Source organism: Opisthocomus hoazin, chromosome Z, assembly GCF_030867145.1.
Source record: "Opisthocomus hoazin isolate bOpiHoa1 chromosome Z, bOpiHoa1.hap1, whole genome shotgun sequence".
Lineage (NCBI taxonomy): Eukaryota > Metazoa > Chordata > Aves > Opisthocomiformes > Opisthocomidae > Opisthocomus > Opisthocomus hoazin.
Window position 1 is genome coordinate 24912489 of NC_134454.1, and position 18991 is coordinate 24931479.

Below are 18991 nucleotides of genomic sequence, written 5' to 3' on the forward strand. Positions count from 1 at the left end.
AAATGTTAAACAAGAAGTAATGAGCTGGAAGGAAGACTCAAAGGAGTTGCTTACTCAAATTCTGTGGATTCATACCTTTTTAAAGATGCAGCTAAATCATCTCTGCCAGCAGCAATTTGTTCCTGTAATTGTAATAATATATCTGAAAAGCAAATACTCTGCTTTTTGAATAGTGAAAATTAAACATGGTGTCTGGTAGGATGAAAATATGAAAGAGAGCAGTCCTTAGTTAAGAGGAGGTTTCTTATTCCATTACCCTTTCCTTAACGTCTGCTGATAACAACCTAGTCTGAGAAAGTTTATGCACTGGGTTATGTCTCTTGAGAAAAATTTCATATATGTTTCTGAAGCTGAAGTTCAGTTTTAGTTTTTCTTTGGAGGAAATGAAAGAATGATTATGAATCTGCTACGTTAGGCAAACTTTGACTTGAGTCTGTTCAAGGTTCCAGTGCTGTAGAATGAGTCTCAGTTGGGGAGTTAGTTATATTATAAAAATAAACAATTGCGCTATAGGTTCAAGAATAAATTATCCATTAAACACTGTTTTAAATACAAGCTAGTTGTGGTGGGTGTTGTGGGTTTTTTTTTGTCTGGTTGGTTGTTTGGAATTAATGACATCTAAGGCAAAAATCCAACATATGAGAATAAGAGGTTTCTTTATTTTCCTTCACTTTTCTCTCAATTTTTGTTCTTATTTTTCCATTCTCTTCAATTCACATTCACTTTCTTTTCCATGTTTTTAGAGACCAGTGATAGAAAGTACAGAATTTTGTATATTCTTTGAATTCTACTGTGGCCACTATCGAGTATGAGGTACAACAAAGACAGTCTTTTTTTGGCTTGATAAAGTGAAATTTTTAGTGTGGGGGGAAAAAAAAATCCACCATAACTCCCTCCACTATTTACTAAACATTATCTGTTCATGGTTGTTTTCACTGTTTGCTACACAAGTTAACTGGATTACATTACCTTTGTCGTATGCTGAACCAGTTGCAGGGTTCTTGCTTGGATATACTTTCTGCTGTGTGGTGAGGTATTTATTTTTTTCCATTGTGTAAGAAATGTTACCGTATTTGTAACAGTGTGTGGCTAGAAGTAGTGGTCAGAGGCATAAAATAAGTTTGCTAAATATGGAGGAACGATGTATAGAAGAGATTTGCAGGTGGGTGCAGAAGGAGGAATAGACCAATAAATAAATTTGCAGGGAAGGTGAGAATGTGATGTGTAGGAAAAAGTGAAGAGGTCTACAGAAGAGAGGCAGATGCTCTGAGTAATTTGGAAGAAGTTACAGCAGAGGTCTCTTAAAAAGTAAAAAAAAAAAAAAAAAAAAGAATAAAATCATGCATATTTTTAATGACTTAGACAGTTGCTAAATTATAGATTATTTGGAGATGTGCCGTGAAATTATACTTTCCACCTGCCTTACTGTCACACTAGCTCACTAGTGTTTTAAATAATAATTCATAAAGAAAGTATTTGTGCCAACCTTGGTCTTGCCAAATAAGTGAAATGAATGCTTTTTATCTAATTGAACTTTGGTAATAGTGAAAAGGGTAGTTTATTGTCTGTTAAGCTAGTTATCAAATGTAACAGCATAGTGCAGCAGAACGGACAGAGAAGAACTTTGTGCTCAGTAACAGTCTGGGCAGAGTAGGGCAAAGAGCGTGCGTATCTTGAGGAGAAGATGGTATTCAGACTGCTACTCGGACTCTCAGAATTGTCCCATCCTTCTGCGGTTGTCGCTTTGTGCACAGTTTCCTTGTGCAGTGCGGGTGGTCGGGATGCCAACGAGCTCTTGCTCTCCAACACGCGCAGCAAGCCCTGCTTGCCCCTGCTCAACCTGCTTCGTACGCAGGGCAGCCACCCATACGTACTGCTTGTGTTTCTTCTTGTGAGCCAGTTACTTTGAGTTCGGTGATGGCATAGTTACTTTTTCTGCCCCAATTGTTACATGTAGGTTTAAAATCAATGGTTGTTGGTTATCACTTGAAATATATTGTTTTACATGTTTTTTCTCAGCACATTTTCATTCTTTTTCATGTCATGTTTAAATGTGAACCAAATTTAACAATTTGGAGGTTGAAAACCCTTATGGATGTTATTAGCAGTATTGTAGAATAATAAAGAGATATATCCTCTTGTTGATAATTTTTAATGTTTCTGAACACATTTCATTTAGCTTGTATATTAGAGGCAAAGCAGTTGCATTTTTGTCCTGAGATAAAAATTTCATCTGTTTCTTACTACAATTACAGTGTTATTCCTAGGAAGATGTTTTAGTGAATGCCATTTTAATTTAGGAAGGGAAGAGATGAAACAGTACATAGAACTAAAACAGAGTGCTGCAGAAAAATGCAGAATAAGAGTAAGGGTGTTTTAATACAAATGTTATAAGAATAGAATGCACGTAACACAGAAAGCTGAAGGGGTTTTTTTTATGGCAGTGAGACTTTACTACATATGGCTACACTAAACTTTTGTCTGTGTTGAACACAGTTGTGTTATTTTCCTTGAGCTGCAAATTCAGTTAGACGGAATTCCCTTTTTACGACTATTTTGTATCATAATCTTTTCGAATGCCTCACGATTGTTTCTCATTATCTTCACAAATTCTGGAGAATTTCGAACTCTGCTTTTTGGCTTGATTCTTGATATGCTGAAAGTGCAAGTGAAACAGTGTTCTAATGCATTCTTGATCCATAAGCACAAATATCACTTCTGCAAATGACTGTCTTTATCTAAGCTTGACTGAGTAATTTCCACTGAGTTCTGCATTTATGGACTCCACTGTTTAGTTAGCAGCAAGATATTCAGTTCCTCATTTACGTGACTGTGTCACATAGTCATGCAGTTTTGAGTATGATTAAGGCACTAATGAAATGAAAATAATGCTGTAAAACTGCATATATCAGATTGTTACGTTTCATAGGTCCTAAATGCACAGGTCTAAAGTCCAGTACATGCATGTTCTTTCACAGAATCACAGAATCACAGAATAGTAGGGGTTGGAAGGGACCTCTGTGGGTCATCTAGTCCAACCCCCCTGCCGAAGCAGGGTCACCTACAGTAGGCTGCACAGGATCTTGTCCAGGCGGGTCTTGAATATCTCCAGAGAAGGAGACTCCACAACCTCCCTGGGCAGCCTGTTCCAGTGCTCCGTCACCCTCAGAGGGAAGAAGTTCTTCCTCATGTTCAGACGGAACTTCCTGTGCCTCAGTTTGTGCCCATTGCCCCTTGTCCTGTCACTGGGCACCACTGAAAAGAGCTTGGCCCCATCCTCCTGACACCCACCCTTCAGATATTTGTAGGCATTTATTAGGTCCCCTCTCAGCCTTCTCTTCTTCAGGCTGAACAAGCCCAGTTCCCTCAACCTCTCCTCGTAGTGGAGATGCTCCAGTCCCCTCACCATCCTTGTAGCCCTCCGCTGGACTCTCTCCAGTAGCTCTTCATCCTTCTTGAACTGGGGAGCCCAGAACTGGACACAGTACTCCAGATGAGGCCTCACCAGGGCAGTGTAGAGGGGAAGGAGAACCTCCCTCGTCCTGCTGGCCACACTCTTCTTGATGCACCCCAGGATCCCATTGGCTTTCTTGGCAGCCAGGGCACACTGCTGGCTCATGGTTAACACAATTGCTTTTTGCCTGTTAACTGATTTTTTTTTTTTTTTTTTTTTTTTTTAAATAGAGACTCGCAGGACAGCAGCAGGAGATAAACAACTTAATACAGAGTAAAATTGCTGTGGAGGAGCAAAATGCCCGTTTGAAGAATGAATTCAGTAACTTGAACCAGAAATTTAGAGATAAAAGCCAAGAACTTAAGGTATATTGACTTGTACATAGTTTCATAAGACTGTAGCTTTGAAGTAGTTCTTTAGGCAATGTCAGCCTTTGTGGCACAGAAAGTGACAAGCTTGGAGAAAAAATTGCCTTAGGCCTTGCTATACCTTACCGTTTTCTCACATACCAACTCTGAGGAAGATGCTTTAAAGCCAAGAATCCAAGCTTTATAACTTTCAGATAAATAGTTAATGATGGAAATGGAGCAAAGAAAGTAGGAGTGTGAAGATGTGGCTTCTTGTAATTAGATTCTGATGGGACTGGCATTATTAATTGATAAAGCCGAGGTCTGGGAGGATATGTCTGTGTGGGTCTCAAAAATAGCTGGGGACAGCATCAAAGGCAGCTTGATCAATTAATGGGCTCTTTGCAAATGTGTACTCATCAAAGCTGTCATCCAGCTAAAAAATATGACCCTTCCACCTGCATGAAAGAGGCCAATAAAAGTACACAGGTGACCTTGGCCATCAAATATAGAAGAAGCTGCTGTGAGGGTAAAACTGCACAGTTTATATTTGCTGATTAGTTCTCACTTTTTTTGTTTATCGGCCCTTGTGGTACTGTTCTACAGGACACTGAGGAGTGTGCACAGAAGAAGGTAGAGCAAAACAGACTGGTTATAAAAAACCTGGAGGAGGAAAATAAGGGATTAAACACATGCTGTGCAGACCTGTTAAATGACCTGGAGAAACTGAGGAAACAAGAGGCGCAATGGAAAGCAGAAAAATCTGGCAACGATGCCAGAATAAAGGTACGAACTGGAATGGACTCCTGGATGTTATTTCAGAATTAACTTCTCCAGACATTTGCACTACAAGTTATTTTCTTTAAATAACAAGTTATATATTCAAGTCTACCAGTGGGGACTTGCATTCATTTACATTCCTTCACTTAAGACCCACAGCTTTTTAAAAATTGATGTTGCAAAGCAGGAATCTGACTTCAAATAGTCATCTTAAAATGTAATCATTAAAACATAAAAGATACTGTATTTAAGATAAAATGTATATATGTGAAATAATAAAAGCTTGACAGTATTAGCATTCACATTTTTTTCTCAAGGTATAATTTACTTACCTGTAATTTGGTTGCAGTAGACTTGATATTTGTTGGTTTGGAAGAACACTTTAAAACTTTAACTGGAGTTTCAAATAAATTGTGTCCTAGCCTCCAGAGGGTTCCACTCTGTGAGAGGCCTTACTATTGCATGCAATACTCTAAACGGTTAGTTTCACTGTTTATGATAAAATGAAAAAGGAAACAATTGAATACATTGTACAGAATATTGTATCTATTATTTAAATGACACTTTGTCTTCTTTGCTGGTGAAACATGGCAAGTTCTATTTAAATTCCTGTGAGAAATGAGCCACAAACATGGTGTTCAAGTGTCTGATGGCTGCTTATATCCATGTCTGATTAGTGAATTCTTTTTATTTACAGGGCTAGTGAATGCTTACAACACTGCTGTTTCACACTATCCAAGTACATGCACTTCTTGTATACACAATGTAGTAACTAATTATTGCAAACAGAGGCCTTTGGATTGGTTATGATGAAAGGATTATAGGATTTCCAGGGCAATGAATGGTTTGTTGGTGCTTGGGGGAGAAAATCTGGTGTGTACAAATCTGATATAATAATTTTCAAGTTTTCAAATGTAGTACTTGTAATATTGGATAAATTATTGAAAGTCAATGTTACTTCTTTGAAAACAGAATAATTTCTGGTGTATCTGTTGTCCTGGCTGATAAGGCAGACTCAAGAGAGAGAGGTGCATCACAGCTGTGTGATTCCGGGGATGGGCATAAGTATTGTCAGTGTTCCAGAGTGGTGTTGCAAGCAGGTCACGGTGGTGTCTAGAGTGTGACAGAAGTAACTTCTTGAGATAGGTATTCCCTGAGCCAGCCAGGAGTAACACACAGCTGGATCTGTTGTTCACAAACAATGAAGAACTGATTAAGGCAATAATAATCAAATGGCAACCTTGGCTACCGTGACCATGAAATTGTGAAGACCAAGATCCTGAGAAGATGAAGGAAGGAGAGTAGCACAGTACTGAGCTGGAATTAAGGAGAAGAGTCTTCAGCTTTTTAAGGGAATGGTTAGGTGGAATCTCTTGAGAAGCAGCACTCAGCAGGGTGAAATAGCTCAGGAAAATTATCAAGTCTTCAAAGACAGCTTCCTCCAAACCCAAGTACGGTCCACCCTGATACTCAGGAAAACAGGTGGATGTATCAGGAGACCACCTTGGCTAAACAGAATTAATCACCAAACTCCAGTGTAGGGCTGGAGTGGAAAGCAGTGACAGCAGGACGTGGAAACAATGACAGCTGCAAAGGAGGAGTTCAGCAGTGTTGTCTGGGCACTCAGGGGTGATGGTAACCTACCTACAGTTGAGACTTGTAAGTGATGACAGGTACGACAACAGTTTCTTGCACTACTTTAGTAGTGAAAGCCTGAACAAGGAAAACAGGGGCCTGTTGGGGAAGGATGAATTAGTGGCAGCAGGTAATAGATACAGCAGAGGTACTGAGTATTGTCTTTGCCTTGGTTTTCTCCAAGAAGATTCCCCCAAGCATTTGTGCCTAGAGGCAGAGTTTGAGGAGAAGTACTAGGAGTCGATGAGTTGGAGATACCTGAGAGAACTTGACTACACATCCATTGGACTAGCTGAACTGCATCCAAGGGTGCTGAGAGAGTTGGCTGATGTCACTGTCAGGCTGCTGCTTATCATCTTTCAAAAGCAGTAGAGATCAGGGGATGTCCCTCATGAGAAGGATTGTCTAAGAACAAAGGTTGGTTGGCCTCACTTGGTCTCTGAGAAAATCACAAAGAAAGTCATCTTAGAAGTAATTTCTTGGCACAGAATTGAGACTAGAAACAATCATGGATTTACCAAGGATGAATCATTCCTGAGCAACTTCGTTGTCTTTTGTGATAAAATGATTGTGTCTGTGGACAAGAGGAGAGCTTGGATGTGAATTGACCTCAACTTTAGCGAGATTTTTGACACTGTCTTGCTGTATTCTTGTACGCAAGTCAGGATGTTACAGCTGGGTAGGTGGACAACAGCATATTTAAAGGAACTGTTTGGATGTTTGGGTTCAGAGAGCTGTGGTTTATGGGTTGTACTCTGTCTGTAGGCTGGTCATAAGTGGTGTACTGCAGGATCTATCCTGGACCTGTCTTGTTTAAAATCTTTATCAGTGACCTGGAAGAGGGGACAGTGGGCATGCACGTCAGATTTGTAGATGACACCAAGCTGGGGGGAAGTGGATGTGCTCGGGGGCTCTGCTGCCATCCGGGGGTACCTTGACAGAAACAGGCCAACAGGAGCCTTACCCAGGACAAATGATGAGTTTTACTCTGGGATGGCAGAGCCCTGCAGCTGTACAGGGGCTGGGGATCATCTCCGGGGAACAACCCTGCACACTGGCAGACAGCAAACTGCACCCAGGCAGCAACGAGGGCCCGCAGTGCCTAGAGAGACATGAGCAGGGCACGACCCTGAGAGCCAGGGTAGGAACCGACCTCCTCTGCTCAGTACTCTAGGTACTGCACCCATTTTCAGGTTCAGTAGAAGAAAGACATCAGTGAACTGACAAAAGGTGAAACTGGAGCTGGAGACCTTTCCTTGTGAGGAGAGGCTATGGGATGAGCTGGTTCAGCCAGGAGAAGGGATGGTTCTGTGGCTGGGGCCATCCAACAGCATCTCCAGCACCAACAGGAGGGGATGGAGGAGATGCAGCAGGACTCTTCATAGCTTTGTCGGGTGGAAGGGGGAGAGGCAGCACAAGCTGAAAGAGGAAAAGCTGAAGGTGGAGATAAGGAGAGGCCTTTTCCAATGGAGGACAGCTCAGGAGTGGGGCTGGGGCCCAGGGAGGTTGGGCCATTGCCATACTTAGGAGATTTCAGCCCCTGACTTTGCAAAGCCCTGAGCAGCATGGTCGGACCCCCTGACCAGCTTTTGGCAGGGGCTGTGACTGGAGACCTCCCCAGGTCCCCACCAGCCTGCATGTGTCCATGGGTGTGATGCCTCAGCTTCTGCCTTTCTTTGTGTTTGGTTGGCTTGGTTTTGGTTTGTTTTTCCTCTTCCTGTGATGTTAGACAAATGACTAGACACTTTTGTTAGTGGACAGAGTTAGGTGAAGTTCATTATCTCACAGGACTATTGCAAGGATTGAGAAGCATATTAAAAATACTGTCTGCAAGAGGGAAATGTTATGCTTGACCTCTAGGAAGTAGTAGTACGTTGTCTCATCGTTTCTTATGAATATTTTGTAAAATAATAATCTGTAAAAACCACGAGGTTTTTTTTGTAGCTCAACGCTGTTTTTATATAGATATTCTTCCTGTAAATATTTGCTTGAAAATTTAAGTCAACAGTATGCTTATAATCAATAATAAAAAAAAATTTTTCTTACCCACAGAGGCCAAATATGACATTATCACACTACATGACATTGGGCTGCAGGTGATGTTCTAATATATATGCCCCAATATAACATGTCCCTGAAATGCTTTTAAAAAGCAATTTATGAGCAAATTCAATAATGAAATTATATTGTTGTTCTCAAGTGATTGTAGAAGTGGTTATAGATAAAAATAATTTGAATTCAGAAATGATACCTGCTTCTGAAAGTCAGTTCTGCCTTTCAGCCTTGAGTTTGGGAGCTGAATCTGCATGTTTTTGTACATGTTTTTCAGTAATAAACACTATATTTAACAAAATTGTAGATGGTGTTGTGTACAGAAGTATATACATTCATATTAGTCTCCTGTATCTGTGGAAGAATAAAATAAAACCTCTGTGAGCTACGCCAACATTGTTTTTAAAATGTGCATTAGATGATAGAAATGTATGGTCTAAATAACAGATTCTTCTTTTGGAAAGGTGACACTGTTTAGAGACAGAAGTGAGTGTTACTAGCCCCTTTCTTCCCCCTCCCTCCTCTCCCCCCCCCCCGTCTTTAAACCATTTTCTGTGCAGAAAGGTGTCGCTTGCCACTTTCAAAGACTGGATGTTTCCAGATGTACTGTAAGCTGAATTGGGGTATAAAATTCAACTTTCTCAGATTGAGAGAAGAACCTTTTATGGCTATTTTTTTTCATTTAAGGAATATTTTTTAAAAGATTTGTCACGAGCTTAAATCTGAGTGAGACAGATTAACATTAAGAGACCTGATAAGGTGGCTAAAATGGTGGCAATAGTGTTTTATTGTTTGTCTTTCCCATATATACCTTCATATAAGTAATATGCAGTGTTAAAAAAAAACACAACAAACCACAACTCTCCCACAAAAACCCATAGGGTTTTGCTTTCTGCCTTGAAGTAGTTCTTGGAAATTACTCTTGTGTGCTTCCCAGGGCTTTGTATCAGCTTTCTGTATCTCCCAAAAGTGCACAAGTGGAAAAGCTGTCAATCAACCACCTTATGCATGGATATGTCTCCATATTTAAGAACGAATTACGTGTCTGAGTTACTTTTGTTGTTCTTTGGGTGGAGGTTACTTAAGTTATTGTTTAGTAATAAGAAAAATGTATGTTTTTCCAAACTCAGTCACAAAAGGCTTTGTATGTAGACACAAAAAAATTACGGACTGGCAGATTTTAAGTGGACGTGACCTAAAAGATAGTGGAAGTGTGTACTGTTGCATTGTTTGTTTTTTTTACCTAGTTAGCAAAGTACTCTTTAAAGTTCCTAAAGTATGAAGGTAGGAGCTTTTAAAGAAACATGGAGAGGTGTTCTCTTTTGGAATGAAACACTCCGAGAAACAGCCGTCTCTGTCAAGAGGAGCGTGGGATTTTAGCTCTACTGAAAAAACAAGAGTTTTACTGAAATGGGACCTTGAAAAAATACTCTCTCTTCTGTCATAATACATAATAAGAAAATACATGAAAACAAAACTGTTGTATTTGAAAGTGACTTTCTAAGGGTTTGAGGCTACTAATAACAAAACCTTAGTGTTATTTCACAGTGAATCCATAACCTGTGCATAGCCATGCTGCCTTATGCCTTGTCTGTGTGTTATGTTTTTTATGTTTGAAGTTCTTTTAAATTTACCTTTTCTCTGATTTTTCTGAGCTTATAGGTCTTGGGCTTGAAGTGATCAAAATATTCTTACAATTTTTTACCTTAAGTTACTATTCTACTATTTATCTTGATTTTGTTTTAGTTAAGATCACCAGTTTTCATGGCTAGAAATAATAACTAGACTTATTTTTCATGCTTAATTGTCAGTAGTGTTATAAAGAAGTATCATATCTTTTACCGTGTCTTATATTTTTCTTTAAAATATGTATTTTCTTCCTCATAATATACAACTGAATTATTATTTTCTTACTTACTAAATTTTAAATAGCCCTTACTTTCCTTTACTGTGCTTTGAAAGATTGAATTCTAAACAATCTGTGTGTACCTTTGAAATAAGCTTTAATCTGAACATCAGGTTTGGGAGAATTTGTATTTGGCAAATTTTCAGTCTGTATGTTTATGCAGTGAAACTACATTGTTGGCTATTGTACCAACTGAAAAGCAACATAATAAATTCCACATGATTTTTAAGATTTGAGACACTCAGAAATTGACTGTGAAATGTTATAGGTTATTTCATAGTCTTAGATTTCTGACTTATGTACAAAAGCTCTGCTGAATGCCTCCATATATGATATTTCAGTATATAAGCTATTTGTGTAACCAGTCTCTCCTTGCCACTATTTTCATGTTTTGCCCCTTCAGTAATGCTTCCAAAAATAGTCAAAGATTCAAAATCAGGTCAAAAGGTTGAACTGATTAATTTGTTAGCTGAATTCAAAACCTGAAGATGCGTATGTCACAAATGGGGTGAAGTACGGAAAGACCCTTTTTTTTTTTTTTTTTAAATTCTGCAGTTGTATTACTTCTAAAACTCTATTTATGACAAAATAATCTATTACCTGTTCTTTGTATTGTACCCTGCAATGGATGATGGGAACTTAAGCATTGGTAAAATCAGATTTTTTTTTAATCTCTACCATGAAAAACCTCTGCAACTCTGTAGTGTGGTGTGAAAGATAGGCAGGTAGGATTTATTCACAGAAAATGTGAACTATTACCATTTTTGTTCACATATACAAGAAATTTTAGCTGCTGTGGAAAAAAAGCCTACTGAGGAGAAAATCTAAGATTATTTGGCTGTAAGTTATAAATACCTTATTACACTTCAGTGTTTTCATGTGTTGGTAGAATGAACTATCTCTTGTTACTCTGAAATCTTCTGTTATCTAAGGAAAAATGTTTTTTGCTACTGAGCCTTTGAGATTGAATGACGACTCATTAATTGTGTACAACAGGTATATAGCTTGAGATTTATCATGAATTTCCTACCTCATTCACTCATGAATTTTCCTATTTCCTCACATTAATGTTACTGATATTAACGGGACGTGATAATTACTGTCCAAATTAAAAGAATTTGACTGCAGTACACTTCTGATACATCCAAATATAATGAGACATTTTCATGCTATTTTAGAGAGACAAATTATTCACTTTTCAGTTCTAAAAATGTTTTGATACCCTCAATATTTGAGGCATCCTTGCTGAAAGGGAAGTATGTGCATTTCCTTATTTCTTGAAGTCTGTATGTAAATGGAAGATAAACCAATATACTGTTGGCAGTGGATTAGGGATGCTATTCTACTAGGAGGTATTAAATTATTGATGAATCCTGGAATATTTGCCTTGATGAAAATAGTGATTGTGTCTGTAAGCAGCGTAATACCAAACCAGGTCTAAGGATGTTGCCACCTTCTGAAACTCTGCTCTAGATATTGCTGTAATATTTCTGTTTCTGTTCTTGCCTCAAAACACTCTGGGAGAATAGTCATACGAAACTGCTTAAAGACTGAAGTACTATTCTAAGCTGCTAAACCTCCCGGGAACTCTAGTAAGGTCACTATGTAGAGATCGATGTCTCGCTGGAGTAAGCTGCCTTGCCGCTAGATTTCCCAGGTACACCTTCACACTGCTGACTTAACTTTTATGGTAAGGCTTACTGTAAAAGGCAAACTGTTGCCTGTTTACTTTTCAGAAGTTTTCATTTATGCTATTTATTTTCGCAAAGAAACTATTCCTTGCACTGAAACAGAAATGCAAAATCAGAGCAGATTTAACAAGTAGGCTCAAAAACGATTCTGTAGCCATGATTCTTAGTTCATGTGTGCAATATTGTGCACTTTTTGGAGAAGCTAAAACAATGAATGTATAGCTGGTTTTTTTTTTTTTTGGAGTAGGTTTTTTCTGTTTGATTTCTACACAGAAAACAAGACTTAATCAGTTTAGTCAGTTCAGTAGTTAAATAGTGTACTATTACTTGGCAGAGATCTGATTCAGGATTCTCCATCCACATGCAACAAACGAATTAAGGAAAACTTCCTATAGTAAAGAATAGGTGGCCACTTAAAATTTGAAATACACCTTTTTCCATACATGCACTTGTGCACATATACCTATGTATGTTTGCTCAGACCACAATAAATACTCATGTCTGTGCAAATCCATGTTTACATACATAGATGTAGTAGATTTTAACTCTTTCTTGTACATTATCGCTAATACATTTCAAATGCTTTCTTTGCAGAATTTGGAAACTGATTTAGCAGAGGCAAGAGAACAAATGAAAGAGTTGCGCAATATATGCAGTAACTTGTCATCTCAGGTAGCTATGAAACAGGAAGAACTCTCCCAAAAGGATTGTGATGTCATCAGAGCTAAGTAAGTATTTCATGATTTCATTACTTTCAAATCTGCATCTTCTCAAAGAGACTAGTACCACTTTCAAAGCAGTATCTCGCTTTAGAGGTATTGTTGTGCAACAGTTTATTTTTGTACCATTCTGTTCTGCAAGATGTAAAGTTTTGGAGGTCGGCCAGTAGAGGACAGTTTATGTAGGCTCTCTGTGATATGTTTTGACTCTTAGTATGTTATTATCAGTTTTTGAGTAGGGATGGACTTTAAAAATTACACTTCTGTAATTAGCATTGGGTCACAGAGCTCCCAATCTCCACTGCAGGTAACAAAATACCAATGTAATTAGTGACATAAGCATTTATGGAGACAGTAAATGCCCTAAACTTGGAGAAGCTTTAAGCCTAACTTAAACTTTTTAGTTAGTCAAATCTGACAAGTCAGCACAAGTATACATGGGCCAGTGCTAAAGGTTTAAAGTGCAGTAATTTAAGCTCTATCTTAGGTCTTGCATACCATTTCTTTACACTGGATCGGTAAGATTAGTGCTTCATTATTTGAGTTGTGGAAAAGTAATGAAGGATGGAATGAATTATGTGAATTTACTGCATTCTTCAAAATGAAGGTAATGGCAGAATACAATTGGTAACTTTAAGTGGATTGTCAGGAAATTCTCGATTTTTCGCTTCTTAGTTTCAGAGGCATGCACAATGTTTATCACTCTTGTGTTAGACAAGAAGTATTCCCTTAAAATGTAGTTATGCCTGAAGAGCTGCAGTTGGGATTCAGAAGTCATTGGTATGGACACTCCTCTTTGCTTTCCAAGCAGAAATAATTTTACTGTAGGGAGTCAGTATCTAAGTCTTTTTGGGAAAAAAAATAGAAATGTGATCTTTGATGACTCTGATCTAAGTTGGCAACTTGTTGGGAAATTGTATTGAAAGAGGGAATCACTGGAATTTGTGAAATTCATCAATGGACTAATAGACTTTATTATCTTCTGAAATTATGCTCAGAAATATATATATCTGTGTGACAGGACTAGGGACAGCAAAGAAGATATTTTTAAAGTCAGGTAGTCAAGGTTTGCAAAGTTACTGCTGGTTAGTTGCAGTTTAGAGTATTGCAGACTGACCTGGCCAAATCAGGAACTTAAGATTTCTCAAAATCTATTCCTTGCTATTCACTGCAAATCAACCTCTTAGAATTTGTCACAGACATTTTGTTTAAATATGTGGTTAAGATAAGTACTTTTTTGAACATAAAGTCTGAACTTGAGTTAATGAAAAGATGGACAACACACTTTGAAGTGTTTGAGGTGGTTTTCTGTGTGTTTTTCCATACAATCAACCTCCTAAATTTGTGGAAAAGAGTTTGGGAAACTGGTCATACATGTTTTTCTGTGTACTCCAGATACTTAACTGGTATTGCAATGAGTGATAGTATTTTTCCGTATCACTAGTATGTGAGTTATACTTGACAGGTTATATGTATGTGTGTATTTGATCAGTATCATTGTAATTCGATCTCTTTTCATCTTTCTTAATGAACTGTCTTTAGCTACTTGCTCTTTGACATTTCTGTTACAAAAAAAGAAGGCTTATGCTAAATGGCTTATATAAAATTCACAGTTTCAGGCAGCAGTTTCAGTAGTTTGCAATACAGACTAAGAATTTCAAATATTCTGTATTTTCTGTAGTACAGAATACCAAAGTTTCTCCTTATCTTCTGAAGGTGTCAATACATGGATAAAGCTATTTTTCTATGGGTTGTTAAAAAAAAAGCTCAAAATAATCACAGAATCACAGAATCACAGAATAGTAGGGGTTGGAAGGGACCTCTGTGGGTCATCTAGTCCAACCCCCCCGCCGAAGCAGGGTCACCTACAGCAGGCTGCACAGGACCTTGTCCAGGCGGGTCTTGAATATCTCCAGAGAAGGAGACTCCACAACCTCCCTGGGCAGCCTGTTCCAGTGCTCTGTCACCCTCAGAGAGAAGAAGTTCCTCCTCATGTTCAGACGGAACTTCCTGTGCCTCAGTTTGTGCCCATTACCCCTTGTCCTGTCACTGGGCACCACTGAAAAGAGCTTGGCCCCATCCTCCTGACACCCACCCTTCAGATATTTGTAGGCATTTATAAGGTCCCCTCGCAGCCTTCTATTCTTCAGGCTGAACAAGCCCAGTTCCCTCAACCTCTCCTTGTAGTTGAGATGCTCCAGTCCCCTCACCATCCTTGTAACCCTCCGCTGGACTCTCTCCAGTAGCTCTTCATCCTTCTTGAACTGGGGAGCCCAGAACTGGACACAGTACTCCAGATGAGGCCTCACCAGGGTAGTGTAGAGGGGAAGGAGAACCTCCCTTGTCCTGCTGGCCACACTTTTCTTGATGCACCCCAGGATCCCATTGGCCTTCTTGGCAGCCAGGGCACACTGCTGGCTCATAGTTAACCTGTCGTCCACCAGGACACCCAGGTCCCTCTCCGCAGAGCTGCTCTCCAGCAGGTCCACCCCAAGCCTGTACTGGTGCATGAGGTTGTTCCTCCCCAGGTGCAGGACCCTGCACTTGCCCTTGTTGAACCTCATCAGGTTCCTCTCTGCCCAGCTCTCCAGCCTATCCAGGTCACGCTGAATGGCAGCACAGCCTTCTGGTGTATCTACCACACCTCCCAGTTTGGTGTCGTCAGCAAACTTGCTGAGGGTACATTCTAACTCTTCATCCAGGTCGTTGATGAAGAAGTTAAACAAGACTGGGCCCAGTACTGACCCCTGAGGGACACCACTTGTCACCAGCCTCCAACTAGACTCAGCGCCGCTGATGACAACCCTCTGAGTTCGGCCATTCAGCCAGTTCTCTATCCACTTCACCGACCACTCATCCAGCCCACACTTCCTCAGCTTCCCCAGGAGGATATCATGGGAGACTGTGTCGAAAGCCTTGCTGAAGTCAAGGTAGATAACATCCACAGCTCTCCCTTCGTCTACCCAGCCAGTCATGTCATCGTAGAAAGCTATCAGATTGGTCAGGCATGATTTCCCCTTGGTGAATCCATGCTGACTACTCCTGATAACCTTCTTTTCTTCCACTTGCTTGATGATGGCCTCCAGGATAAGCTGCTCCATCACCTTTCCCGGGATGGAGGTGAGGCTGACCGGCCTGTAGTTCCCTGGGTCCTCCTTCTTGCCCTTTTTGAAGATTGGAGTGACATTGGCCTTTCTCCAGTCCTCGGGCACCTCTCCAGTCCTCCAGGACCTCTCAAAGATGATGGAGAGTGGCTCAGCAATGACATCCGCCAGCTCCCTCAGCACTCGTGGGTGCATTCCATCGGGGCCCATGGATTTGTGGACATCCAGATCGCTTAAGCGATCCCTCACACAGTCCTCCTCGACCAAGGGAAAGTCGTCCTCTCTGTAGGCTTCTTCTCTTACCTCCGGGGCCTGGGATTCCTGAGGGCCAGTCTTAGCACTGAAGACTGAAGCAAAGAAGGCATTCATTAGCTCTGCCTTGTCCGCATCCTCCGTCACCAGGACACCCGCCTCATTCAGCAGCGGCCCCACGTTGTCCCTAGCCTTCCTTTTGCTGCTGATGTAGTTGAAGAAGCCCTTCTTGTTGTTTTTGACATCCCTTGCCAGCTTCAATTCCAGGTGAGCCTTGGCCTTCCTCGTCGCATCCCTGCATGCTCTCACTACGTTGCTGTACTCTTCCCAAGTGGCCTGTCCCTCTTTCCACATTCCATGGACCTTTCTCTTCTGCCTGATCTCCGCTAGAAGCTCCTTGTTTAACCATGCAGGTCTCCTGCCTCCTTTGCTAAATTTCTTTCTCAGGGGGATGCATTGCTCCTGTGCATGGAAGAAGTGTTGTTTAAAAAGCGACCAGCACTCATGGACCCCCCTGCCTTTGAGAACCCTGGCCCACGGGATTCCTCCCGTGACAGTCTATCTAGAGAAAAGCCGAACTCTTACTTAAGTTAAAGAAAGCGACAACTCTAGAATTACAGGAAAAAATCTGAGGGGAAAATAAAATCTTTACATATTCTCATCTTCCTAGGCCACGATCTTCATAGAATCATAGGTTGGAAAAGACCTCTAAGATCATCAAGTCCAGCTGTCACCCCAACACCACCATGTCTCCTAAACCATGTCCTGCAGTGCTACGTCTGCATGTTTTTTAAACATGTCCAGGGATGGTGACTCAACCACCTCCCTGGGCAGCCTGTTCCAGTGTCTGACCGCTCTTTCAGTAAAGAAATTTTTCGTAATACCTAATCTAAACCTCCCCTGACGCAACTTGAGGGCATTGCCTCTCGTTCTATCGCTAGTTACTCGGGAGAAGAGACCAACACCTGCCTCACTACAACCTCCTTTCAGGTAGCTGTAGAGAGCAGTAAGGTCACCCCTCAGCCTCCTCTTCTCCAAACTAAACAGCGCCAGCTCCCTCAGCTGCTCCTCATCAGACTTATTGTCTAGACCCCTCACCAGCCTCATTGTCCTTCTCTGGACACACTCCAGCACCTCAGTGTCCTTCTTGTAGTGAGGGGCCCAAAACTGAACACAGTACTCGAGGTGCGGCCAGGATGCTGTTGGCCTTCTTGGCCACCTGGGTACACTGCTGGCTCATGTTCAGCCGGCTGTCGACCAGCACCCCAAGATCCTTTTCTGCCAAGCAGCTTTCCAGCCACTCCTCCCCAAGCCTGTAGCATTGCATGGGGTTGTTGTGACCAAAGTGCAGGACCCAGCATTTGGCCTTGTTGAACCTCATACAGTTGGCCTCGGCCCGTCAATCCAGTCTGTCCACATCCCTCTTCAGAGCCTTCCTACCCTCCAGCAGATTGACACTCCTGCCCAGCTTGGTGTCATCTGCAAACTTACTGAGGGAGCACTCAATCCCCTCATCCAGATCATTGATAAAGATGTTAAACAAGACCAGACCCAACACTGAGCCCTGGGGAACACCACTCATGACTGGCCGCCAGCTGGATTTAACTCCATTCACCACCACTCTCTGCGCTCGGCCATCCAGCCAGCTCTTTATCCAGCAGAGAGTACACCCATCCAGACCATGGGCAGCTAGTTTCTCCAGGACTATGTTGACTTAATTGAAGCATTTGATTGTTCGTTTTTTTTTTTAAATGGTAATTTTTTTCTTTCAGTTAGCGTTGTTTAAAAGTTAGTCTTATGAAAGTACCACATTGAATGCTCAGTTTTCATTTAATGCTGGCGGAAAATCCTTTGACAAATAGTGTGGAAAATACCCTATCTCCCTTAATATCTCCGGTTTCCCATTATCAGTTGCAGACTTTGGGAGCTGAAAAAGAAAATCTGATTTGCAAATCTCTTTGTTCTCCCCACTGCTCTGTCTCTCTTCCTTGTCTGCTGCCTGTCTGCCTTTCCCACCCTCCCCTTTTTTGAAAACTGACCAGGGGCACAACTATAATTATTGGAAACAAGCTGTGGAGGAAGAAAGGAAGGAAATTTGCTTCCTTCATTTAGTGTCTTATTTCATGTGCAATGTAGGCAGATACGGAAAAATACTCTTTCAGCCGACACTTTGGTAATGCTGTCTGAAATTTTTACAGTAGATGCTAAAATCGATTGGAAAAGAACGTCTCTAAGGGTCTATGTGCAAACTGGTCTGGTGCTCTGTTTCTTGTGTAATCATAACTTCTTGCTCTGCGTTGCATGTCTGTCAGTTTGTTAGCTAGAGGTTATTTTCAGTTTACAGTAACTATAGATACTACGAGAACTATTTTCTTTAAATGGCAGTCCTTTTCAGCAAATTAGCAGGGACCAAAATTTTGAAGAAGTACTCCAGTCTAACTCTGGTTCTACAGAATAGCAGGCGTTCTTGAAAATTGCGTCCAGTGAGTAAAAGTCTGTCACATAATTCTGGGCTGTGGAAGATAAGTTTTCTAAGACTAGTGAACAGACCTTTCAGGATTCAGGATATTTGCAGGATCCGTGCTGCACAGCAGATGCCTTCAAGAAGCTACTAGCTTTCTTTGGCGGCTTTATTTTCACAGAGCACTCTTGATCTCACTGGGTTTGATTTCAAACGCCTGAAGTAGCTGTGAAATGAATTTCCGTCTTAGTTTTTCGTGTTTGCATTCTGTACAGATTTTCTGTTTCCATTTAGAGTCCTTGATAGCCTTTCCATTTTCATGTTTTTGAAGAACATTAAATCTCACTGTTTTTCTGAAGATTAACTCCAACACATCTCTGCAAATTTTGTTTTAAAATTATGCTAGATACCGTGATTTGGAAGTTTGTGTTTACTGCTGAGCACTCAGTGGTCTGTGTCTCACTGCATAGAGCTCTGGTGGAACTCTGAACATCAGATTGGAGAGGTTGACTAACTGAGATTTGAGCCTTTCTGTCACAGGTATACAGGAAATGTTAAACTGTCTGCAAATGTAATAAACTCTGTTCTAA

The 18991-nt window shown here is 40.7% G+C and overlaps 1 protein-coding gene across 5 annotated transcripts in view; it reads left to right on the forward strand.

The window, feature by feature from the left end:
- CNTLN (centlein) overlaps positions 1-18991 on the forward strand; it is a 217891-nt gene that overhangs the window by 43310 nt on the left and 155590 nt on the right. For all 5 annotated transcript variants that reach the window (XM_075410639.1, XM_075410640.1, XM_075410643.1 and 2 more), the window contains exons 5-7: positions 3685-3819; positions 4408-4587; positions 12460-12593. In XM_075410639.1, coding sequence (XP_075266754.1) covers positions 3685-3819; positions 4408-4587; positions 12460-12593 — 449 coding nt within the window. The remainder of the gene's footprint in view (positions 1-3684; positions 3820-4407; positions 4588-12459; positions 12594-18991) is intronic.